At 39.1% G+C, this 25,982-nt stretch overlaps 1 protein-coding gene and 1 non-coding gene across 10 annotated transcripts in view; both read left to right on the top strand.

Moving 5' to 3' along the window:
* The window catches only part of LOC144313014 (uncharacterized), a 146,267-nt gene that overhangs the window by 8,822 nt on the left and 111,463 nt on the right, over positions 1–25,982 (top strand). For 6 of the 9 annotated variants that reach the window (XR_013378660.1, XR_013378663.1, XR_013378661.1 and 3 more), the window contains exon 3: positions 19,026–19,164. The exons of 2 other annotated variants lie outside the window; for them this stretch is intronic. Coding sequence is in view for 1 of the 7 variants with exons in the window: in XM_077896292.1 (XP_077752418.1) it covers positions 19,026–19,164 (139 nt within the window). In the remaining 6 variants the exon portion in view is untranslated. Of the gene's footprint in view, positions 1–19,015; positions 19,165–25,982 lie in introns of all 9 variants that reach the window. One more of the 9 variants, XR_013378664.1, reaches the window with a different exon arrangement.
* LOC144313152 (U6 spliceosomal RNA) lies at positions 5,668–5,771 on the top strand. The gene has a single exon (XR_013378879.1). It is a non-coding gene; the product is annotated as a U6 spliceosomal RNA (small nuclear RNA).

Genomic DNA, 25,982 nt, shown 5'->3' with positions numbered 1-25,982 from the left:
GTTTGTCCTCAACTGTAAAGTAAATCTGTTGTAGATAGCATATAGTTGGTTCTTTCTTTTTTTTAAAAAAAAAAGATTGATTGAAGAGTTTATCCATTTATGTTAAAGTAATTATTGATATGAAAGGATTTACTATTGACATTTTCCTAATTATTTTTGTCTGTCTTGTAGCTCTTTTGTGCCTCATTTTCTCTCTTGGTTTCTTTCCTTTGAACTTTGTTGATTTTTTTTTTTGTAGTAATACTCTTTTAACTTCTGTCTCTTTGATTATCTTTTATAGATTTTTTTGTGGTTACCATGAGGCTTACCAAAACATTTTATGTTTATGAGTCTGTTTTAAACAGATAACATTACTTCTATAGTACATAAAACTCTACAGTTTGACCTCCCCCTATATGCTTTATTGTGACTATTTATATCTTTTTATAGTGTGTATCCATTATCAAATATTTGTAATTATCATTATTCTTAATACTATTCTCTAACCTTTTGTATTAAAATAAAAAATGATTTATGTACCACCATTACAGTATTACAGTGTTGTGTATTTGTCCGCATATTTGTTTTTACTAATGAGTTTTATACTTTCATATGCTTTCTTATTGCTGTTTGGTGTCCTTTCATTTAAACTTGAGGAACTCATTTTAGCTCTGTGCAAACTGCTAACAATTTAATTTAATTTAATTTAATTTAATTTAATTTAATTTAGTTTTTGAGGTGAACATAAATCAACTATTCTGAAGTGTACAATAGTGTCATTTTTTATATTCACAATGGTGTGCAACCATTACCTATGTCTACTTCCCAAAAGTTTTATCACCTCCAAAGGAGAACCCATATACAACCATTAAGCACACGTCCCCCTCCTCCCAGTCCTTGGGAGCCAATCTGCTGTTTCTATAGATTTACTTATTCTTTTTGTTTCATATTAATGGAATCACACAATATGTGACATTTTAGCTTTTTTCACATAGCACACCTTTTTTTTTTAGGGTTATCCATGTATCATTGTTTCATTCCTTTTTATGGCTGAATAACATGCAACATTTTGTTTATCCATTCATCTGCTGATGGCCATTTGAGTGGAGTTCAACTTTTGGCTATTGTGAGTAAATTGCTTGACTTTTCCCCCCACTTTCCTCTGCAAAGTAGGAATAATAAAATAATTCCTTACTCTCAGGGTCATTGTGAAGACTGGAACTAATACAGATCATATGTCCGGCTCACTAAATAAAAGCTCTTGGAACCATTTTTGTGTGTGTGGGATTGGAGAGAAAGAGCTATTAAAATAGACCTTTGGTTGATTTGCAGACAAGATGAACATTCCTATTTTTTTAAACATTCTTAAGGATCTACCAGTTCTGCTCATCTTACCCCATCTTCCTGTCCATATTTGGGTTACAAATCTCATTTTCAGGTCTCCTTACAACTGAAATTATTCATCTTTTTTGTTATTATCTTTACCTATCTGCTTTCTTTTTTCCTCCTAGTTTTGTTCATTCAGTTTTTTCATTCATTCATCCATCCATCAACCATTACGAGTTTCAGTTTTAGATGCTGGATTATGACAGGAAAAAAATTAGATTCAGTCTGAGATGTCTTCCATGGTATTATATTCTGGAGTTGGGGAGAGGAGAGACTAACAACAAACCGTATGTCAGGGAGTGGTATATGCTGAGAAGTAAAACAAAGCAGAGAAGTGGGGTAGAAAATCGAGCAGAGTTCTAAATGAGGACTCTGAGGTGTCTTTCTGAAAGAAGTCTCCTTTTGGGAGGGAAGAGGAAAGTCACTGGGGCATTGAGCAACATGGCATGAGCTGACTTTCATGTTGAGTAGATCACCCTGCCTGCTGCCATGCTATTGACAATTGATAATGCTATTGACAGTTGTCATCTCTTTCTCCTTCTTTGGTTCCTGTCTCTGAGATTTCGCTTCATGAGCCCTTCCTGAGAGTTCACTTTGTTGATGAAATCTTTCAGAATCAGCTTTATAAGCTAAGACCATCCCTTTCTCCTTATTCCTCCTCTTACCTTTTTGAGGAAGAAGGAAAATGGCACACAAAGGAAGCTTTCACCACTGACTTTTCACCATCTCAGCAGCCTCAGGTGACAAGGATCTGTAGCTGGAGGCCACTGCTTCCTTCCTGGTTCCAGTGAAGACTTCCCTGATCTTTGTCTTCACTGGGGCTGAAGGTGTGAGAATTAGGGAGAATCTTACAAGTCTTTTCTAGAGCAAGACTACCTTTTTGTCTTTGCCAATGTGCATTTTCCTGACTAAATTCAGAAATAAGGAAGGTTATTTTTGGTAACAGAAATGAAAAATCAACGAATATCCAGTTCTTCTGAAGATTCGGATTTGGGAATTCTGTACCTAGTTCCCCCTCCCCTACCTTCTCCCATGGGCATTCCATCCACACTCAGGATAATGTGGCATGGTGAAGAGAGCATTGTACTAGGACTTAGAAGGTCTGAGTCTTAGTCTGGACTCATACCAGCTAACCATGGGTTTGTTAGTGGATGGGTGTGTTAAGATAAAAAAACAGATACTTGCCTTGAAAATTCCCTGAGTAGACAAAACCAGTTAAGTCATACAAATAAAACTTAATTTAGCTTATTTTTTTCAAGACTAACTTGATCTGGGTCATTTTTTGCTTGTGCCCCTAAAAATCATAAGCAAAACTTAAACTGCTTCTCAAGATTGATATGAGGTAGCCATTGACCAATAAAGGAAACTCTAATACTATAACCAATCACTGTAAAGAATAAAATCAATGCTTTCTCATGGTATAAGCCACTTTATAACAATATATATCCCTGAGCCTCTTACCATGTTTTGGTTTGAGTGCTCCTGGTTTGCAAATTGTCTTTTTGGTGTGTGCACAATTAATTTTACTAAGAGCTACTTCAGTGATTCATTCATTTTACTTCTGTTATCTCTGAACTTCTGACACGTAGTAGAACAGAATGAATGAATAATATGAGCTCCAGAGTCAAACTAGCAAGTTTGAGTGTGTGACACCACAACTTACTGACTATATGTAATTAGGCAAATTATTTAACTTCTATGTTTCATATTGTCATCATCTATAAAAGGAATAATAACTGTACTTACCTAACAGAACTGCTTGAGTATTAAAATGAGGTAATTGAACTAAAGCACTTAGAACAGGATCGTGTGTGCTTTTATGTTTATGATTAGTATAATTGTTGGCAAGTCAATCATCCAAGTTATGTTCGAGTGCTTGTGATCGCATATGAAATGTCTTACGGATCTGATAATGTTTGGCAGAGGAAAATGAGGCAAGTGGGTTGGTTTTATTCAATCATACAAAGGATTGCCATATGAAAGAGGTACTTCTGAGTTGCTTAGAAAGTTTTTTGGAGTTTAATTCAAAATAATGGGGAACTTTTAATATAATCAATGGGGCCTGAGAATTGGAATGACCATTTTGCAAAGCAGTGAGGTTTCCATCACTGAAAGAGTTTAAGCAAAGATGGGTTCTCTGTTTGTTTTGGCTTGGTTCTCTGAGTTAGCATACAAGGGATTCCCTTCTCTAAAATGTGACTGTAAAAAAAAAAAAAGTATAAGTCTTTTCTCATCATAAAAACCCCCAAATTATTTCTCAATCCCCTTTATTCTCTTACTGTTCTTTTGATCCCTTCCCTTCCTTAAGGGAATAGGTAAGTGATTACCAAACAGGTATGACGGTATCAGTGGTGGTCAAGGCTGCTAGAGCCATTTTTTAGAATGAGAAAACAGATGCCAAAAGACAATTGCATTGTGCTGTAAGCAGCCAATGAAAAGGCCTGAATAAGCTAATGACTTGGGAATATGAAAGCACTCAAGGCGTCCCTGAAGCCTGGCAGTAAGATTTAATTAATAATGTGAAACCATGCAAGTCAATATAGAAAGCTTACTTTATTTTTTATTTTTAGAAAGCTTAATTAAAAAAAATCCCCTATATGAATGTTGGTAGAAGTTCTGAAATGTTCACACACAACCCCTGACACCTCTGTCAGCTTCTCTCTCTGCTTGCTATTACCACATTTCCTGACTTTAAATAACATGGTATACTTTTGAATCAGGTTTCCAAGATACACAACCCTCAATCAGTATTATATGGTCAGAGAACAAAATGGTGAGGCTAAAAGTGTCTACTTATATATGCCTCTTATATCTCAGATCTCCTCCATGAATCTCCTGTCTTTTTCTGCTGTCAGAGCAGCTTTAAAGGAATATATAGATATGATAGGTGGCTTAAACAGCAATTTATCCCTCCTGGTTCTGGAAGCTGGATGTCTGAGATCAGGGTGTCAGCATGTGGGAGAGCTCTGGTCACAGCTCTCCTCCTCATTCATAAATGATGGCTACCTTCTTGCTGTATCCCTACATGGCAGAAAGAGCATTGATTCCCTTCCTTTCATTATAAGGTCACTAATCTCATCCTGTGGGATTCATTTTTATGACTTCATTTAAACCTACTTACCTCCCAAAAGCCCATCTCCAAATACCATCATATTGGAGATTAAGGCTTCGACATATGAATTTGGGATGATACAAACATTTATTCCATTGCACTGGTCTACTTACTCTTGCTTCTGGGTCTTTACACTTAATGCTTCCCTTCCCTAAAGCATCCTTTGTCTTCCATATCCACATATCTTTCTCCCCTACTGCATCAGGCTGTTCCTCAAATGGGGTTTATTTCCTATCAGTGAGGCCTTCCCAGATCTTCCCATTTAAAATTCTCTCCCCCATGGCCCTCTCTCACTTCTTTTCCTATTTGTGTTTTATCATAAAATGTATCATCTTTTATAATTTGAGTTACCCCAGAAGTAGACTTCATGCCAAGAATTCAAGTATAAGTGGTTTCTTAGGAGGTGCTCTAAAGTTACTCACTCAGGTGGAGAAGAAGCTGGGCTATTTTTACACCAACTTCCATTAGTCTTTGGCTGTAGGCATCTTGGGGATGGAGTACTAATTTTTGCTTCTCCTCAAGGTGGGCAAATTAGCCTTCTTTGACTTTGGGAAGAGTCTCATGGCAAAGACATGCAGATCTTGACTCCTGGAATAGGAAAAAGCACACCAAAGTGATGATATGACATGATATGATATGATATGATATGATATGATATGATATATTCAGGATTATGGGTAGGGCACTGATAATATCTGCTATACAATGTGACATACAATATAGTTTATAGAGATATATCATATGTATCACAAATTATATATAACACGTGTGTGTGTGCGTGCGTGTGTGTGTGTATTCCCAATTCCAGAATGTAAGCTCTATGGGGTCAAGAATTCTTGTCTATTTAGTTCTCTGCTGAACTTAGAACAATACCTGGCAACCTGGCGCGTGTTAGTGTTGAATAAATACTTGTTGAATGAATTCATGATCTAGATCAGATATTTTAAATTGTGCATTGTGACCCACTTAGCAGGTCATGAAATTAATTTAATGACCACCAGCAATAAAGAGAGAGAAAAGAAGTGTACTGCAGGTGGTAAGGGTAAATACTGTTTTATAAAATGTTGCACTTCAATACAGTGATTTAATGTACATATTATAATTATTAAATTAAAATAAGATATATAAATTAAATTTATATTAGGTCCTGTAATACAGTTTACTTTTCACTCAGGGTTGTCATTTTTGACAATTGCTGATCTATTTTTCACTTGGAATTGCAAGGATACAGAGAAGATTAGCATGGCCCCTGTGCAAGGATGACATGCAAATTCATGAAGGGTTCCATACTTCTAGAATGCATTTAACCTTAAATGACTATCAGCTAAAATAGACTGCCATATATATATATATATATATATATATATATATATATATATATATCATGATAACCACAAACTAAACACCTATAATAGAGACACAAAAAACACAGCAATAAACAAACATAACACTAAAGAAAACCATCAAACCACAAGGGAAGGAACCAAGAGAAGAAGGAAGGAGCAGAGAACTACAAAAACAACCAAAAAACACTTAATACAATGGCAATAAATATATACCTATCAATAATTACTTTAAATGTAAATGAACTAAATGCTGCAATCAAAAGACATGGGGTGATTGAATGGATAGAAGAACGCCAGGCCCATCTCTGTGCTGCCTATAACAGACTCACTTCAGATCTAGAAATACACATAGACTGAGATTAAAGGGGTAGAAAAGAATATTCCATGTAAGTGGAAACATAAAGAAAGCTGATGTAGCAATAGCAATATCATATCAAATAATATCAGACTTTAAAACAAAGACTGTAACAAGACAAAGAAGAGTATTACATAATGATAAAGGGCTCAATCCAAGAAGCGGTTGTAACATTCATACATAATAATGCACCCAAATTAGGAGCACTGAAATGTATAAAGCAAATATTAACAGACATAAAAAGAGAAGTTGATAGTAACACAATTAGTAGTGGGGGACTTAAAACCCCCCACTTACACCAATGGATCAATTATTCAGACAGAGAATTAATAAGGAAACATTGCCCTTAAATGACACATTAGACTAGATGAACTTAATATACATAGGACTTTCATCCAAAAACTGAAAAACACACATTCTTTTCAAGTATATATGAAACATTTTCCAGGCTAGATCACATGTCTGACCACAAAACAAGTCTTAATAAATGCAAAAATATTAAAATCAGATCAAGCATCTTATCTGGCCACAAAGCAATCAATTACAAGATGAAAATTGGAAAAAACACAAAAGTGGAGCATAAACGACATGCTTCTAAACACACAATGAAGCAGTCAAAGGGGAAATCAATGAAGAAATCGAAGAAGGAAACAAAAAAATACCTTGAGACAAATGAAAATGGAAACATAATTTTCCAAAATCTATGGGATGTAGGAAAAACAATTAAAGAAAAAAGTTTATAGTGATACAGATCCACCTCAAGAAACAAGAAAAATCTCAAATAATAAACTTTATACCTAAACAAACAAACAAAAACCAAAAACAAACAAACAAAACCCAAAGTTAATAGAAGGAAGAAAATAATAGAGATCATAGCACAAATAAATGAAATAGACTTAAGAAATAGAAAATATCAATGAAACTAAAAGTGGTTCTTTTAAAAAATAAAAAGAAGATGATGAACCTCTTTCCAGACTCATCAAGGAGAGAAAGCAAAAGATCCCAAATAAATAAAATTTAAAAATGAAAGATATGTTACAACTGATACCACAGGAAAAAATCATAAGAAAGTACTATGAACAATTATACACCAAGAAATTGCAAATCAAGTAGAAGTGGATAAATTCCTAGAAACACAAAACTTACTAAGATTGAATGACAAGGAAACAGGAAATCTGAAAAGATTGATTCCAAGCAATGAAACTGAATTGACACTTTAAAAGTTTCTCAAAAACCCAAAGTCCAGGACCAGAGAGTATTATAGATAAATTCTGCCAAACATTTAAAGAAGAGTTAGTATCTGTCCTTTTCAAATTATTTCAAAAAATTGAAGAGGAAAGAGCACTTCTAAACTCATTTCATGAGACCAGCTTTATCCTGATATCAAAACCAGACAAAGACACCACAAAAAAAGAAAACTACAGGCCAATATCTCTGGTGAATATAAATGCAAAAATGTTCAACAAAATATTAGCAAGCTGAATTTCAGCAATATGTTAAAAGTATCACACACAATCATCAAGTGGGATTTATTCCAGGGATGCAAGAGTGATTCAATATCTGCAAATTAATCAACATGATACACCACATAAACAAAATGAAGAATAAAAATCATATGATTATCTTAATAAAAACAGAAAAAGCATTTGACAAAATTTAGCATCCATTTATGATAAAAACTCTCAACAAAGTGGATATAGAAGGAATGTATCTCAATATAATAAAGATCACATATGACACACTCACAGCTAATATCATCCTCAATGGTGAAAAGCTGAAAGCTTTTCCTCTAAGATCAGGAACAAGTGGAGGATGCCCACTCTTACCACTTTTATTCAACATGGTATGGACATCTTAGTCACAACAATTAGGCAAGAAAAAGAAATAAAAAGCATCAGGATTGGAAAAGAAGAAGTAAAACTATCAGTATTTGATAGATGTGAATGACGAATCCCTAAATCCTATGCCTGAAATGAATCACTCTATGTTATCTAACTGGAACTTAAATAAAATTTGGAAGAAAAAGAAGAATAAAATACCTACTAATAAATTTAACCAAGGAGGTGAAAGAACTGTACTCTGAAAACTGTGACACTGATGAAAGAAATTGAAGACAAGTTCTTCAATTAATAAATGGAAATAAGTGGGGGATCCCTGGGTGGCGCAGCGGTTTAGCGCCTGCCTTTGGCCCAGGGCGCGATCCTGGAGACCGGGGATCGAATCCCACGTCGGGCTCCCGGTGCATGGAGCCTGCTTCTCCCTCTGCCTGTGTCTCTGCCTCTCTCTCTCTCTCTCTGTGTGTGACTATCATGAAAAATAAATAAATAAATAAATAAATAAATAAATAAATAAATAAATAAATAAAGTGGAAATAAGTAAATAAATGAAAAGATATACTATGCTAATGGATTGAAAGAATTAATATTGTTAAAATGTCCATGTTACTTAAAGCCATCTTTAGATCCAATGCAATCCCCATCAAAATACCAAAGGTGTTTCTCACAGAACTAGAACAAGGAGTGCCAAAATTTGTATGAACCACCAAAGACTTTGAATAGCCAAAGCAATCTTGAGGGAGAACAAGAATGCTGGAGATTTCATGCTCCCTGATCCAAGTATATTACAAAGCTGTAGTAATCAAAACAGTATGCTACTGGCATTAAAACAGACATATAGATCAATGGAATAGAATAGATTCTAGAAATAAGACCACTCATATATAGTCAATTAATATATGACAAAGATGGCAAAAATATACACTGGAGAAGGCAGTCTCTTCCATAAATGATGTTGGGAAAACTGGACAGCTACATGCAAAAGAATGAAACTGGACCACTTTTTTACACTACATAGAAAAATAAATTTGAAATGGATTAAAGATTTGAATGTAAGACATGAAACCATAAAATTCCTGGAAGATAACATAGGTAGTTATCTATGACACTAATCTAAGCATTATTACTAATATTTTTTGGCCCAGTCTTTTCAGTTAAGGGCAACAAGAACTAAAATAAAGAAATGGACTTACATCAAACTAAAAAGCTTTTGCACAGTGAAGAAAACCACCAACAAAATGAAAGCATACTGAATGGGAGAAGATGTTTGCAAATCACACATCCAACAGAGGTTAAGATGCAAAATATATATAAAACTTATACAACTAAATATAGGAAAACAAACAACCTGGCTATAAAATGGGCAGAGGACTTGAATAAATATTTTTCCAAAGACTACATACAGACAGCGATAGGCCAGTGAAAAGATGCTCAATATCACTGATCATCAGGGAAATGCAAATCAAAACCACAATGAAATACTATCTTCTACCCATCAGATTGGCTATTATCCAAAAGATAAATAATAAATGTTGGAGAGGATGTGGAGAAAAGGGACCCCTCGTACACTGTTGATAGGAGCAGAACTTGGACTTGGTGCAGCTACTATGGAAAACAGTATGGAGTTTCCTCAAAAAATTAAAAATTGAACTACCATTCAATCCAGTAATTCCACTTCTGCATATTTATCCAAAGAAAACAAAAACACCAACTCAGAGAAATATATTCACTTCTATGTGAATTGCAGCATTATTTACATAGTCAAGATATGGAAGCAACCCCAAGCATCCACTGATAGATGAATGGATAAAGAAGATGTAGTGTATAGATATCATTGAATATTACTCAGCCATAAAAAAGAATGAAATCTTGCCATTTGTGACAACAGGGATGGACCTAAAGAATATTGTGCTAAGTGAAATAAGTCAGAGAAAGAAAAATACCATATGGTTTTACTTATATGTGGATTCTAAAAAAAAAAAAAAAGACAAAACAAATAGACTCATAGACATAGGAAACAAACTATTGGTTACCAGAGAGGAGGAGGGGACCGGCAAAATAGGGGAAGGTGCCTTGCCTATTTTGGGGAAGTACTAACTCCTACTTATGAAGTGAGTAAGTCATGAGGCTGTAATGTGCAGCACGTAGAATGGAGTCCCTGATATTGTAACAACTTTGTATGGCTGCAGGTGGTAACTACACTCATTGTGGGGATCATTTCGTAACATACAAAAATACCAAATCACTATGAGGTACCCGTGATCCTAGTGGGAGACTGTTTGCAAGTCTACTTCAACAAGTAAACACTTCCAACCCACTAGGAAAAGCTAAAATGGAAGGCAGACAATAGCAAGTGTTGATGAGGATGTGGAGAGACTGGAACCTTCAACACTGCCAGTGAGAATGTAAAATGATGTGACTAAAACCAGTCTGGCAGTTTCTTTCTTTTTTTTTTTTAAATTTATTTATGATAGTCACAGAGAGAGAGAGAGAGAGAGGCAGAGACACAGGCAGAAAGAAGCAGGCTCCATGCACCGGGAGCCCGATGTGGGATTCGATCCCGGGACTCCAGGACCACGCCCTGGGCCAAAGGCAGGTGCCAAACCGCTGCACCACCCAGGGATCCCAGTCTGGCAGTTTCTTAAGATGCCAACTGGAGTTACCAGAGGACCCAGCAGTTCCACTCCTGGGTACATACCGAAGACAGAAGAAAACATGTGTCCACACACAAAATTTTACGTGAATGTTGATAGAGACACCATTTATAATAGCCAAAAAGTGGAGATAACCCAAATGTCCATCAGCAGATGAATGGATAAACAAAATGCGATACAGCCACACAATGGAATTATTTGGCTTCAAGGAAGGAAGTATTGATACATGCTGTAATACAGATGAACTTTGAAACCATTATACTAAGTGAAAGGGGCCAAACAAAAAAGGACATATGATTCTATTTATATGAAATGTCCAGGACAGGCAAATCCATAGAGGCAGAAAATAAATTAATGGTTGCCAGGGACCAAGGGGATGGGGGGCGGAATGTGATCTACTGCTAAATGGTACAGTTTCTTCCTGGGTTGGTGAAAATGTTCTGAAATTAGATAGTGGTGATGTTTGCACAACCCTGTGCATATACTAGAAAGCACTGAACTGTACATTTTTTAAAAGGGTAAATTTTATGGCATGTGAATTGTATTTCAGTAAAGCTGATATAACAAGAAAAAACTACCCACCCCCCCTCAATTTTAGAAACTAAGGAATCCAGGGCCAGAGAAGTGAGGGCTTCTCCAAGGTCCCAAAACTGGGCCCAGGCCAAGCAGACCCATGACATCACAGCACCACTGGGAGTCCGGGTACTGTTAGACATTGGCAATTTAGTTCACGGCACAGAAGCCTCCGGCCAGGTCTCCCACTGAGCCAAAGAAAACCTGATCCTTTCTAAACATCTAAAAGGCCAGGTTGTAAGTATCTGGAGTTCTGTGGGTGACCGAGAGACAGGCCGGGCCACCAAAGGGCCTCTGTGACAGCACCTCCCTGCCGGCGGACCTGCTCTGCGGGCATCAGGATGGGCTCACTTTGCCTTTGCCCTGTGCGACTCAGCGTGAGACGCCTCCCCGGCCTCGGCCTGGCCTGGCCTCCTGCTTACCTTCAACGCAGTCATGCGAACATGTTGACACTAGGGGTCCTGCTCAAAGAGATCTTTTCAAACATTATCTTTATTATCATTTAATTCATTTTATTATTATTATTTTGTGGCTTGGAAGCAAGAATTTTCTCTGAGCCTGTCCCTCTCTTCCTGCTTCTCATTCACTCTCTCATTCTCCTGTTGTTCCTGCGTGGAAAGAAATTAGTCCTGGCTTCAGAGCTTCGGGGCTGTGTGTTGAGAGAACAGCGATTCCAATTACTGTCCTCCGGAAGGTGTTTGCAGATCTCCCTCGGTAACTTGCAGTTCTCTGCTAGGCTCACGGAAGGGCTGCAGGTAACCTGGCTGTGCTCGGCGCACGGCTGCAGGCCTTAGCCTCGAGTCACAGAGTGAACAAAGGAGACCAAACACCATTAGTTTGCTGGGGATTTTGTGAAACACATTCCCAGTGGCCACCATAGGCACAGGGGACCTCCATTCAGGTGCATCTCAGGGTGGGGTGAGGCTCTGGGTGGGGCCTGTTTAAACAAAACAAAACTCCACCAGTGTGCAATGTCCATGAGTAGGGAGAGAGAGCATGAGAACGAGGCAGGGGGACAGGGAGAGGGAGAGAACAGAAGGGACCAGAAGGGGAGGGAGGAGCAGGGGAGGGCAGGAAGGGGAGGAGAGGAGAAAAGAAGCAACAAGTGTAGTTTTTGGTCCTACTGACCTGCTGGCCTGCGACCTTGCTCTTTTGCAACTGGCCTTTTTCAGGCTGGGAACTCAGATTCCCTCTGCCACAGGCATGAACTCCTGGCCCCTGCTCTCTCTCTCTTTTTTTAATCTTAAAAATTTTTAATCTTTATTTATTTTTATTATTTTTATTATTTTTAATTGGGGCTCAATTTGCCAACATATAGCATATCACCAAGTGCTCATCCCGTCAAGTCCCCTGCTCATTTTTATTACAGCCATCCATCCATCCAGAGTGGGCTCTCGCCTGTCCTGAGGCATGTCCTTGGGGTGGGGTACGGGGTTGGTGGGAGCCGAGAAAGGAAGATCTGGTCGCCCCACTCTGAATAAATCATCAGCCAGCTGGCTGTTAGCTAGAAAGTGGGGGAAGACACAAAATCTAGGAAATGATCATTTGATCTGCTGTTCCTCCTTTCTCTCACTTACTCTCTCCCTCTCTCTTTTTCTTTTCAAGGCAAAGTATACTCTTTCTGTCCAACATACGGTGCATCAAACAAGCTGCCTCGTTTGGGCAGTGAGACAGGCCTCCACTAGGGCTGAGAGGGCCTGAGCCGCACAGCTGGGACGCCTGGCAGGCTGGACGCCGGCCCCCCCGCTCCTGCCAGGGCAGCCCGGGCCAGCGGCCTCTCCCAGCCCTTCCAGGCCGCCTCCCACACCTGTGGGCTCCTTCGCTGGCTGGAACCCTGAAGCCACCTCTTGCTCCCCATGGGAGGAACAGGGCGAGCAGAGGCTACTCTCACAATTAGAGACAAGAGATGAGCTGGGCAGGTGGCGGGGTCACATCTCCTTGTCCCCTTCACTCTGTCTCCTGTGGGCTAATAATTCCAGGGTAGGATGGACAATTCACAGAAATCCTGTGCGCCAGGGCTCTCTCTGTGGGCAGGCTGCGGCTGCCAAGGCAAACAGCACGCTCCACTCCAGGGAAAGGCAAACACCACGACTCGTTGTTCACATGAGGAAGCAGGCCTTTGCGCTGTCCGTGGGCATTCATGGTGCCCGTCTTCCATGGCACTTGGGGCAAGTGACTTGTTTTTCTGCAGTTGTGCTCCTTGCCTTCTGTCATTCAGCTTTAAACAGGAAGTTGGTCAGTGATCTCAGGCCAAGTGGAAATCATTCCTTTGCTTGAGTCAGTTGGCTTATTGTCTCCCTGAATTTAAAAGGCCACAGGACCTTGAACGTCATGGGATTTTATACTCTTAACTGAAAGTGACGTCGGCTCCTCCTATAAACACCTTTCTTACAACCGTTTTCATTGGCTACGCAAATCTTCCAGGAAATAATACTTTTGGTTGTGTTAAACCTCTATCCCTGGGACACCTGGGTGGCTCCGCGGTTAAGCGCCTGCCTTCAGCCCAGGACGTGATCCTGGAGACCCGGGATCGAGTCCCACGTCAGGCTCCCTGCATGGAGCCTGCTTCTCCCTCTGCCTGTGTCTCTGCCCCTCTCTCTCTCTGTCTCTCACGAATAAATAAAATCTTAAAAAAAAAAATAAACCTCTATCACTGCTATTGCAGTTTGAGCCAATCACATGGTGCGGGTTCTATGCCCGCGACAATGTCACTTCATTTATACATAAAACGGAGACCATCCAGGGCAGCATTAGTGATGAAATTGAATGCAGCTCATATACCTTTTTTCAAAAATAGGGAGGATTTGAAAATTTTTTATTATTGTAATTTTTTACTAAAGTATAACACACCATGTTATATTAGTTTCAGGTGTCCAACATATTGATCTATACATTATCCAGTGCTCGCCACAGTAAGTGTAGTCAGCACCTGTCACCATACTATGTTAGCACAATATTTTCGACTGTATCCTCTATGTTGTGCTTCTTAATCTCCAGGATTTATTTTATAACTGGAAGTTTGTACCTTGGTATCCTTTTTATCTATTTAGATGCATTCTTCACACACACCCCTCTGGCAACCATCACTTTGTTTGTTCTCTGTAATTAAGAGTCTGTTGGCTTTGTTGTTTCAGGTTCACATACAAGTGAAATCATAGAGTATTTGTTGTTCTCTGTCTGATTTATTTGACTTAGCATAATACTCTCTAGGTCCATCCCTGTTGGCACAAATGGCAAGTTTTTGTTCTTTTTTTAGTCATCTTCCATTGAGTATATCCCCATCTTTTATGGTCATTCAGTTTCTGATGGATGCTTGTGCGGTTTCCATATCTTGGCTACTGTAAATAATGCTGCACTACACGTAGGGGTGCCTATATCTTTTGAACTAGTGTTTTTTTTTTTTTCCTTTGGGTAAATGCCCAGTAGTGGAATTCTTGGATCATATGGTATTTAAAAACTGGAGATTTTACCACAAAATATATATTTGCAGCTTTTCTTGAAAGAATATCATCTATCTCCAGAGAGCTCCCATTGCACCTGTGGACAGTCCACTCACCTTGAGCAGTGACTTCCCTCTACGTGGCGCCCACTCCCTGCAGCCCACCTCCATCTCCCCGGTTCCCTGTTGTCTCCCTGACCCTGAAGCTGGATGCATGTCAGTTGTTATTTATCATTTCACTTGCATTGTTGTTTTTCTTAGACAAGTATTTCGCTTTGTCTAGGTTGCTACTAAAAGTGAGAAAATAAAAGTTAAACTCATAGAGCCCCATGCTTCCAGAGGAACACATGGAAAGATTCTAACATTTAAAGGGAAGGATGGTTTTTACATCCAGACTCATTAAACTTGTTCATGTTGCCCGCTGTCTGCTGTGTGGATTTGCAATTGTGACACGGTGTATCTTCATTTCCAACACTCCACATGTTTATCTTCAGTGTCATCTCTATCCTCTATCACATGCCTTTTCTGACACCTCAAAGAGATGACTCAAGAGTGTAAGAGACCAACTGATCAAAGGTAGGAAGTAAGATTCACCATGGTCATTAGCAAAGGCAAAAATAAAATTTAGAAATAATAGAAGATGTGTGTTTTTCCCTTTTTGCTGGCTGGTTAGAGAAACAAGATTTCTCTATTTTGAAAAATCACTATTAGGTCTCATCAGAGACATACTTTCCCTTTTCATCACACATGGGTATAATTTGCATTAATTTTCTTCAGGATCCACACGTAAGACTCTGCAAAGGTAGTCAAAATGGTAACTTCATTTCCATAAAATACTCTTCATTTCCATAAAAGCTTTGAATTAGAGATTTTAGGGAAGCGCTTTGAGGCAGAAGACAGGTTCCAGAACAAAGCCTCAAGGTGCCAAATTCAGAAACCAGCTTCATTTCTGTTGGTAAAAAGCCAACAGAAGATGGGAGATTGGAATGCAGATAGAGTGATATTGAAAAAGGTGGATCTTTAATTAAATGTTTCCAGTTCCGGACCACCACCTGCAGTGAATCCCAGGGACCCACAGTCTCTTCTTACCACCTGCCCTGGTAAATAGCAGCCTAGTGAGCAAAACACATCAACATTAGGTAACTGCTTTCCTATGCCAGAAAGGTGTGACTCATCCAGAATGAGACATGGAAAAAATGCAGTTTTTAAGAGAGATAAGCTGTGAGAAAATGAAAAATGTGGGCGGAGGTGGGGTGGGGGTTGGGAAAGGAGGGAGCTTAGGACCTCAAGAATGGAATTAATCTATTTAGGATTTCAAGGGAAAGTTATTTTGCAAGAATTTATATTCAAGTTGGCATGTGAGAGATATAGAGTCCAGAGAAAGCTTGAGAGGTGAATAGCTAAAAGGGGTATACTTCCCAGATTTTAGGGAGAGAAAGAAATCTTCACACACAATTATTTGACATTTTCCTTATTTTATCATTCATTCTGTGCATGTATGTACGCATGTAAACACAAATACATCTCTCTCTCCCTCTCTCTGGACCTATAGCTGAATCATCTAATTTCACTGTGCCTTATTTCTCACTGTGTGTGTGTGCATTTATTTTAATTTTTTCTTTTTGGAACTATTCAATACAAAGTTGCAGATAACACAAGACTACACCCCCAAATGCTTTAGCATGCAGCATCTAAGAACACAGACATTCTTTTGTACAACCACAAAAGTGTAAAGTGTGGCATTGAGACAACAATCTTATCTAATATACAGTCCATACCCAAATTTTCCAAAATTGTCCTCAAATGTCCTGTATAGCTTCTATTTTTCCCAGACTAGGATTCATGTATGGATCATGTTTTGCATTTGATCATCATTTGTCTTTGATCTTTATTCTAGAGCAATCATCCTGTGTTCCATGACGCTGACATTTCTAATGAGTCCATACTAGCAGTCTTGTGTCTTCCTGTATTTTTTAACTTAAATGTGTATGTATGTGTGTGTGCGTGCATGCACACATACGTGTCTGTTTTGCTTGCACTAGCAGATCTCATTGTTTAAGAGCATGAGCTCTGCAACCAGATGGCCTTGCTGGGAATCATAGATTCACATACCAGGCTCTCATACAAGTTACGTAACCTCTGTGTGCCTCGGTCACCTCTAAACAATGGGCATAATATGGGTATAATTGTTACATGAATATTTAGAATATTCACATACCAGGCACATACTAGTGGCTAGCTATTGTTTTTATCAGAGAACATATTCTATTTTAATCTTACAGTAGGTAGGAGAATTTCGTGTGATTTTGGATATGTCTCAGTTACAAATGACTTGAAAATAATTTATTCTCATTTTAGGATAATAATGATTATAGTAGCATATACTAACCTCTTTTTAAGATAAAACTATGGAGTCTCTAATTACTATAGCTAATGGTCCAGATTTAAGATAATGCCAACATTATACGGTCAATTATAACACTGACTAATACATAGAGGTTAATTGTGTGGTTTGGGTTGTAAAAATATCTTGGCTGGCCATCCAGCTTGGCTACTTGCAACCTATTTAAGCAAATCACTTATCTCTCTGAACTGTCATTTCTTCAGCTGGTAAGTGGGGATGATTACAAATATCTGAGAGACATGTTTCTAAAACTCCAGGTTCCTTTCCTGGCATCCAGCAAACCTTTTAAAATGCTTGCTTTCAAAGTAGTAGTGTGAAGTCATCCCTGGGACGAAAAAATCCATTCACGAGCTTGCTTTCCATAGATGTTACTAACGCTAAATAAAATTACTAAAAATTACTGAATATTGGTGATTTTATGAAAATCTTAGCACAAATCTATTTAATATTAGCTAGACCATCCTATTTCCCTTACGCGTTTCTAAAGGATCTGGACACTCTTTAGGTGATGTATGGAAATCTGTGCCCCTGCAGGGTAAAAGCATTTGAAGATTTGCATTCATTTGTGAGCATTGTTTTGTTTCATTCTGTCGCTATTAAAAGTTGGTAAGCATTTCAGAGAGAAGGAAGACACCATTTGGAAAGAACATGTGCTGTGGAGAGACAGCCTGACACTGTTCCTTATTAGGTTGGTAGTGGGAAAACAACCCAACACTTTCACGCTCTAACTTCTTTTTTAATATAAATTTATTTTTTATTGGTGTTCAATTTGCCAACATATAGAATAACACCCAGTGATCATCCTGTCAAGTGCCCCCCTCAGTGCCCATCACCCAGTTCCCCCAACCCCCGGCCTACTTCCCCTTCCACTACCCCTAGTTCGTTTCCCAGAGTTAGGAGTCTTTCATGTTCTGTCTCCTTTTCTGATATTTCCAACTTCCTTTTTTGTGAGAAAACATGTAAAAAACAGTGCCTAAAACCTAGGGACCATATTCTATTAATGCCTCCCTACTTGACCTATCTTCCTCCCTCCCTTCCTCCATCCTTCCTGTCTTTCTTCCTTCTCTCCCTTCTTTTCTTCTTCCCTTTCATCATTCACATCTTCCCTTTCTTTCCCTTCCTCTTCTCCCTTCTTGGGGACAGTAGCCAATGCTAAGTACATAAGTTAAGACCAGGTCCAGGGAAATAATTTTAGAGGGTTTTTAAGAAAGATCCCATCCATTCCCTCTGATGGCTTGAAAAATACTGCATCTGTACCCTACATGTACCTCTAACCTTGGGGCAAGGGCTTCATGTGTACCTATGCCAAGAAAGGATCTACTTTTCTTTCTTTTTCTTTTTTCTTTTCTTGTCTATTTTTTTAAAATATTTTATTTATTTATTTATTTATTTATTTATTTATTTATTTATTTAAGAGAAACAGAGAGCTGGAACAGAGCATGAGGGAGGGGGAGAGGGCAGAGGGAGAGGGAGAAGCAGGCTCCCGGCTGGGGCAGGGCTAGATCCCAGGAGTGGGGTGGGAGGGTGATGGGGGATCATGACCTGAGTAGAAGACAACCGCTTAACCCACTGAGCCACCCAGGCGCCCCATGGAAGTATTTACCTTTCTGCATGGCAATGTTAGGGTCTCCTGAAAACTGCATCTCTCACACAAGCCAGCTGGAGATTGACATTCTTTTTCTTTCTTCCTTTCTTTTTGGTTTTAACAGCGTCTTATTTTAACAAATTCGAGGGTAGTTGCAAAAATTGTGCAGAGAGGTTAGGTGTACCCTTGCTCCAATGTACCCCACTGGTTATGATTTACATAACTAGAGTGCCACACAGGAGCTTGACATCCTCTATTAGAAAATATCACCTTTTGTTCTCAGTGAGACAGAGACATAGGATGCCAGCCTGTTTGGAAATGGGAAAAGAATGACTTAAATATTGCAGTTTTCAACAGAAAACAGGCCAGGATGCCCGAGTGGGTGAGAGACTGCACAGAGAAGAGACAAGACTGCCACCTCCTCTGCAAACCTCACAGAAATGACTCCACTGTCAGGATTTCCTGGAGGGCCACCTTTGCACATATGTTTGAGAAGGTGAGTGGACGTTTTTTGCAGTGTGGTATGTGGAGAGCCAAAAGGGAAGGCTTTCAGCCCTGTAGTCGCAGGGAATTTTCACCCTCTTAAAAGTACTGAGAACCCCTCTAAAAGCTTATATTTTGTATGAAGATATTTACCATCTTAGACATTAAAAATAAAAAAATAGGGCAGCCCCAGTGGCGCAGCGGTTTAGCGCCGCCTGCAGCCCAGAGTGTGATCCTGGAGACCTGGGATCGAGTCCCACGTCAGCCTCCCTGCATGGTGCCTGCTTCTCCCTCTGCCTGTGTCTCCGCCTCTCTCTCTCTAGCTGTGTCTCTATGAATAACTAAATAAAATCTTAAAAATAAAATAAAATAAAATTAAAAATTAAAAAAAATATTAAAATGTGATGCATCAATTCCTCTAGAAATAAAAATACATTCCGTGTGAATAGATACACTGTGTGTTTTTTTTAAAAAAGATTTTACTTATTTAATTCATGAGAGATGCAGAGAGAGGCAGAGACATAGGCAGAGGGAGAAGCAAGCTCCCTGCGGGGACCCCGATACGGGACTGGATCCCAGGACCCCAGGATCATGATCTGAGCCAAAGGCAGACGCTCAACCACTGAGCCACCTAGGGACCCCAAAACTCTGTGTTTTTTATTTTAAAAAATATATTCCCTAAGCAAAACCATTGTGTGAGAAGTGACATTATCTTATATTTTTGTAAGTTTCTTTTACATCTCAGATTCATAGAAAATAGCTGGAGTTTATATCCACCTCTGCATCTACTCTGTTTTGATATGTTACTTTGAAGTACATGAAACAAAGCTGGCTTTATATATATATAGTTGAAAGAGATATTTTAGTATTTTTAATATTTTTAATATTTTATTTTTATTGATATATATTTGTTTATTTATTCATGAGAGACACAGAGAGAGAGGCAGAGACTCATGCAGAGGGAGAAGCAGGGCACCATGTGGGGAGCCTGATGCAGGACTGGATCCTAGGACCCTGGGAGCATGACCTGAGCCGAAGGCAGGCTCTCAACCACTGAGCCACCCAGGGGCTCCAATATTTTAAACATTTCAAATAGTCTACTCGGATAGTATGGATATAATTCTTTGACACTGCACTGAAACTCAACTAGTAGTAGTTCCTTCAAAGTCAGTTGTCATGTGATATCTAACCTAAAACCATACCAGTGAACTCTTGGGAATCTGTTGCATTAGGATGCACAGTTTTACATTGCACCTTGAGTGAGTCTTGCATGCATGCATGACCCTATAATATCCTGCCTTGGTCACATCAAAAATATTGGTTCACTGGGTTATCAACATCTTCCAAATGGTGACACATTTCGTTATACAATATGAAAAAAAATCACATTTTCTAGCACCATTAAGTCTTCAAGTATTAGGGAGCTGTCAAGCTCACAGTGATGAATTTTCTAAATTTCTAATTTTCCCTGGAAAGCTCAAATTTTGTCATTGGCAAGAAATGCTGTTAGTGGGGTTTTTTGACATGACAGGTTTACTTTGTTCTGTTCTAAGACAATGTCTATCAAATGCTTGAGTCTGAACAGCCATAGTTTGTCACTCCTTCTTTCAAGTAAAGCTGATGTTCTCCAAAAAAACAAAAAAAACAAAACAAAAATCACCAAACTCCAGCTGGTTTAGCTTGCTGGTCAAACAACCACATGAGTGCTGTTTTACAATTATAAAATAAAATAAAATAAAATAAAATAAAATAAAATAAAATAAAATAAAATAAAATAAAAATAAAATAAAATAATTTTATAATATATTTAAATATAAATATATTTTTATAATATAAAATAAAATTCTTCTCACATCATTATGCTTGGGTAAGAGGAAAAGTGTTTGCATTAACTTCCCACTCCATCACACAGTATAAAAGATTTGTACTCATGATTTGTGATTTCATAGAATTTATAAAATTTTCTGCTTCATTAAGGATGTTTTTAAGTAAAACTGGCAGTTTGACTTTTTGCTGTGAATGTGTGTCTGTAAGGACACGGTGACTGCTAACTTAACGTGGGCCCTGTGTTGATTTATACTAAGGTGTCATCAGTGTTATCCATTATGGCTTGCATCAAGTGCAAATATCAAAACAATGAAAAAGTAAATAAGTGTTGCTATTATTCTAAAAGTAGTTTTGAGGGTGCCTGGGTGGCTCAGTGGTTGAGTGTCTGCCTTTGGCTCAGGTCATGATACTGGGGTCCTGGGATCAAGTCCTGCATCAGGCTCCCTATGAGGAGCCTGCTTCTCCCTCTGCCTGTGTCTCTGCCTCTCTCTCTGGGTCTCTCATGAATAAATAAAATATTTTTAAAAAAAGGAGCCTAGGAACCTGGGTGCTTACATGCTAGTTGGGTGATCCTGACTGAAATATGAGCATGACTGACCTCACAGAGACGAGGCACTTCCTAATTTACACCAAATATTATATTTTGATAGAAGGAATTTTGGAGGAAGGAATATAAGCCTACATTTCACCTAGTTTCCTTTGCAAAGTCACTATCTATTCATTTGCATTTTAACAGGGTCATGAGTGACTCAGGAATTCTCTTTAGATTCACCAAGTAGACTTATGGTTCTTTCTGGAAGCCTCTCTGTGTATTGATGATCTTTACCATTTGTGGTTTGGAGTTGGGGGTTGAGAGTGAAGCAGGTGACCAAGTGCACATGCAGATGCAAGGCACGATCTGTTTTCTGGCAGGAGAGACCACCAGAATGAAGGCCCACATTATGATTATGATCCTCTAAGGGAAGTGTGATCCCCTGGTAGTTACTGAGAACATCTGGATAGCCCGTCCTGCTTGTCTCCAAGCTAAGCACATCTTAAGAGACACCCACAACTTAATTCCTTTGATTAGAGTAATCTACTCTAATCAGATGTGTTATTTTCTCACCCTCTGCAGTAAACTTGAGTTAAATAGAATGTAGCTGGATGTTAAATGGACAGTAATTTGCCAGACACTTCAAAATTATAGGGTATCCCACATAGATCTGTGAGAGGTGAAGGAAAATACCTTGAGCGGATTGAGTTCATGTGTTTGAGCCTAGAAAGGGAACACTGATCTAGGATATTTAATCAGTAAGGACTCCTGGAGATTTCCTGTGTAACCCACTCCACGGATGAGATGGTGAGGGGTGGGCAGAAGCAGAGGAAAAGCAGAGTTTAAAGGAGGAGAGGATATTTGAGCATTTTGGAGGATTTTTTTTAAACCTTTCTTCTTCCAAAAGGAAAAGAAAAGTCACTGAATATGCTTATAAGCCTTAGAAATGAAGTGGGAATAGAAAAGGTTAGTTATTCTGCAGTACTCAGCTAATGTCCTTTAGTTTGAAAGTGGCTGGACTTTTGTTCTCTGTGTCTTAGAAAGCACCCTGGGACACATGGACCCTAAAATCAGAAAAAAAAAAAAAACCCAATATATTCAATGCCTAAGTCCTTCTCCCTGCTATATGTCCCAGAGATCATCTAAATAAAAAGGTATTTGTGATTAGATAAACTTCAAAGAGGTCCCATTTTTCATTTGGAGAAGTTTCACATCATCAGAAGTCTGTTCCAGCAAATGGAATGGGATTTAAGAGAAAAGGTGTTATGGGGTTGTGGGTGAAGGAAGGGGGTCCTCAGACCCCACCTGAAGGCCTTCAATCAGAATTCTATGCTTCTTATAAATCCTTTCTGGTCCCATTTGCATTAGAACATTGATTTCTGAGATGCTTGACAGAAAATGAAACTGCCTGCCCCAGTGCTTTACTGATCTGCAGATGTCGTGAGCACCTGCAGGGCACCTGGAGTTGGCTCTGGCTCAGGAGATGTGCTACTTCGGTGTGCTAAAACTGATCGGGGGGCAGGGGGGTAGGGGGACACCTGGGGAGCTCAGTCTGTTGAGCATCTGACTCTTGATTTTGGCTCAGGTCATGATCTCAGGGTCAGGGGCATGAAATCAAACCCCATGATGGACTCTATGCTTAGAGGGGAGTCTACTTGAGTTTCTCTCCCTCCCTCTGGCCCTCTTCCCACTCATACTCTCTCTCTCATCCTTTAAAATCAATCAATCAATCAATCAATCAATCAATCAATCTTAAAAAAAAAACCACCCAAAAATGAACTGATCAAAGGGTAGGACTGGACCAGAAAAGACAGTTTTTGATTTTTTAATCTAAAAGAAAAGTCTGTCTGTGACAATTTAGCGACACACAGTCTTCTAAGGAATCATTTGGGAAGAATATGCCTGTGTATCAATCAAGGAAAGTAAATTTCCAGCTCACTGGCACTCCAGGTCTTTTCTGCTTTGGAACTGTCTGCGTCGGTGAGCCTGGCCATGTTCTCTGAGTAGGAAGTACCACTTCTGCTCATAGGCAATTGCAATCTCCCTGATATTCACTCTCTATCCAGAAGGAGCAGTTCAAGTAAGCATGAACCTGATACGGTTTTCTTGCCAAAACCTGCCATGCTTGAGTATCTCCTAATATTTCATATCGCTATGAATGCTCTCTTTGGAATTAAATCCAAATTTACTTTGAACCTGCCATATGCAAAGCACTGTGTATGCTCAAGCAGCAGAAGTGTCCAAGTAAAAAGAGCTCTGGCCCTTCAAGCTTGGCATGTCCAATTTAGAGGAGGAGGACAAACATGTACATAGACGATTTTAACATAAAACAAATTCTGCTAAGTGCTACAACAGAAGGGGAGACACAGTGTCTCACAAATTGTACAAACACGTGCATGAGGTACCATACACACTGAGGCACATATACTCTGAGCACATTATATACATTTCTAAAGCAAGCCCTTTAATTGGTGTTATATGTCTTCAGAACTTTTATTACGTTTAACTGAAGAAGAGGGAGGAGCATAGCTCTAGTGAAAGCCTGCTTCTTGTGCGGGGAGGGGGACGGGTAGATTAAAGCATAGTCAGGAGATTTCTTTATTATTTAATGACCCTACAGAAATGCTATTTAAAAACCTCAGATAAATTTTATCAGACAATCTTACATTATTTAGAAATATTGTCCCCCAAATCCAGATCTGAACTCTCCTTGCCTGCACCGAGGAGATAAATAATACGATATAAATGGGATTCATGAGTGTGAAACATGGAATGATGGTGAAGTACCAGTAGACTCTCCTGAGGTTAGCCTGACGGTGGGAGCAAGGTGAGCGGGGGAGATATTTGGGACAGTTTTTCAGATCATGTGGGCAGTGCCAGGGGAGCGGCTCTAAACTGAGACGTTCTTAAGAGCAACGATGTCAACAAAGACTCACAGAAGGCCTCCCATCACAGTGTATTATATGTTGGAAATACAAAAGCAACAAGGCACCGATGATATTCACCTTCCAGAACCTCCCAATATGTTGGGAAAAAAGATTGAAATGTGTCAAAGGAAAGATGAATGATAATAGATATGAAAAACCTAAGGGTAGCTAGCAGGGCTTCCCAGAGGCAGGGTGCGTGGGAGGTGTGCCGGGTGAGTGGCTGGGAGAAGCCTTCTAGGAGGAGGTGGCATTGGGGTTGAGCCTCCAGGGCCGGGCAGAGAGGATGCCCCTATTCCAGGCAGAGAAATACTTGACATACCCGTGACCACACCATGTTTTGCATCCAACTTGAGCAAGTGCGGTGAGGTTCTCACCCCCCTGTGGTCCCGCAGACCTGGGAATCCGTGGACCTGAGGATGTGATGCCCTGCTCCCGCGCTTATGAAATTGCAGTATTGCACGCTCCTTGAGCAAAATAGGATTCCTTTTTTGCTAATAGAGTAGGAAGCAACCCACAATGCTAGGTAATCAGGGGAAAAGCCATTCTATCACCCAAATTGCTTAATTATAAAAGCTAATTACTCAATCATAAAAAAAACCCACCCCTGGGTACGTAGCCCATTTCCCTTCATGGTTCTTTGAATCTGAATGTTTAATTCTGTGTGTTTAGAAGCGATGGCTGTGGTTCCACTTAAAACAGGGATGGTTGCTTGCTACTACCTCTTGCAACCAGATGCATCTACGTGTTTTCCTTCCTACTCCTCAGTAAATGAAGCTACAAGCATTAATAATTAGATTGCAGTGGTCTAGAAATAAATTATGGTTACAAATACTTTATATTTTATTATGTCATCGTGTTTCAAACACCTCTACCTAAAACTCATGGGCTATGAATAAAAATATGAAGCAGGTGGATGCTGACACTGATTCATTTCACTGTAGAACTATTCTTAAAAGTTTGATGTTAGAGTCTGTTTTTCAAGGATAAGTATCTATATTCCACTCCTCATACTCTTTGCTTCTAATAAAAGGCCTTTTTTTTTTTGTATAATAGTTTTTTCTTGCCCAAGGATAATAGTTCTGGGAAAATATGTCTAGATTAGTTATCATGAACTAGAACTCATTGAGAAGAATGTGTCTTTTTTTTTTTTTCACTATTTGTTCAAGTTAGAACAGGCTCAGTAAACGGGTATGACACGAGTTGATTTACGATATACCATACAATATCCTGCAGTATTACAAGTAGTGGATTTAGCCTTCATGGATGTACAGGGTCTCCCCAAAGGGACCTCACATGTCCTCTGAAGGAGAACCCACAGTTGGAAATCAGGGATGTCACCTGCTAGCAACTTAAGGGAGATCTGTGTTTCAGGCCAATTGCCATCATGATGATTCACCACCTGAATAATGGCTACTAAAAGGAACACATTACAAATGGTGACAAATAATGCAATATAGTAAGAACCAAACCATTCTCTCCCACTCTCAAAGCTCTGGATTATGTGACAAACAGGTAATCCCACACTCATCATGTAATTCTCTTAGA

Source organism: Canis aureus, chromosome 4 (genome assembly GCF_053574225.1).
Source record: "Canis aureus isolate CA01 chromosome 4, VMU_Caureus_v.1.0, whole genome shotgun sequence".
In the NCBI taxonomy this organism is placed as follows: Eukaryota; Metazoa; Chordata; class Mammalia; order Carnivora; family Canidae; genus Canis; species Canis aureus.
This window is presented reverse-complemented; position numbering and strand designations above follow the sequence as displayed.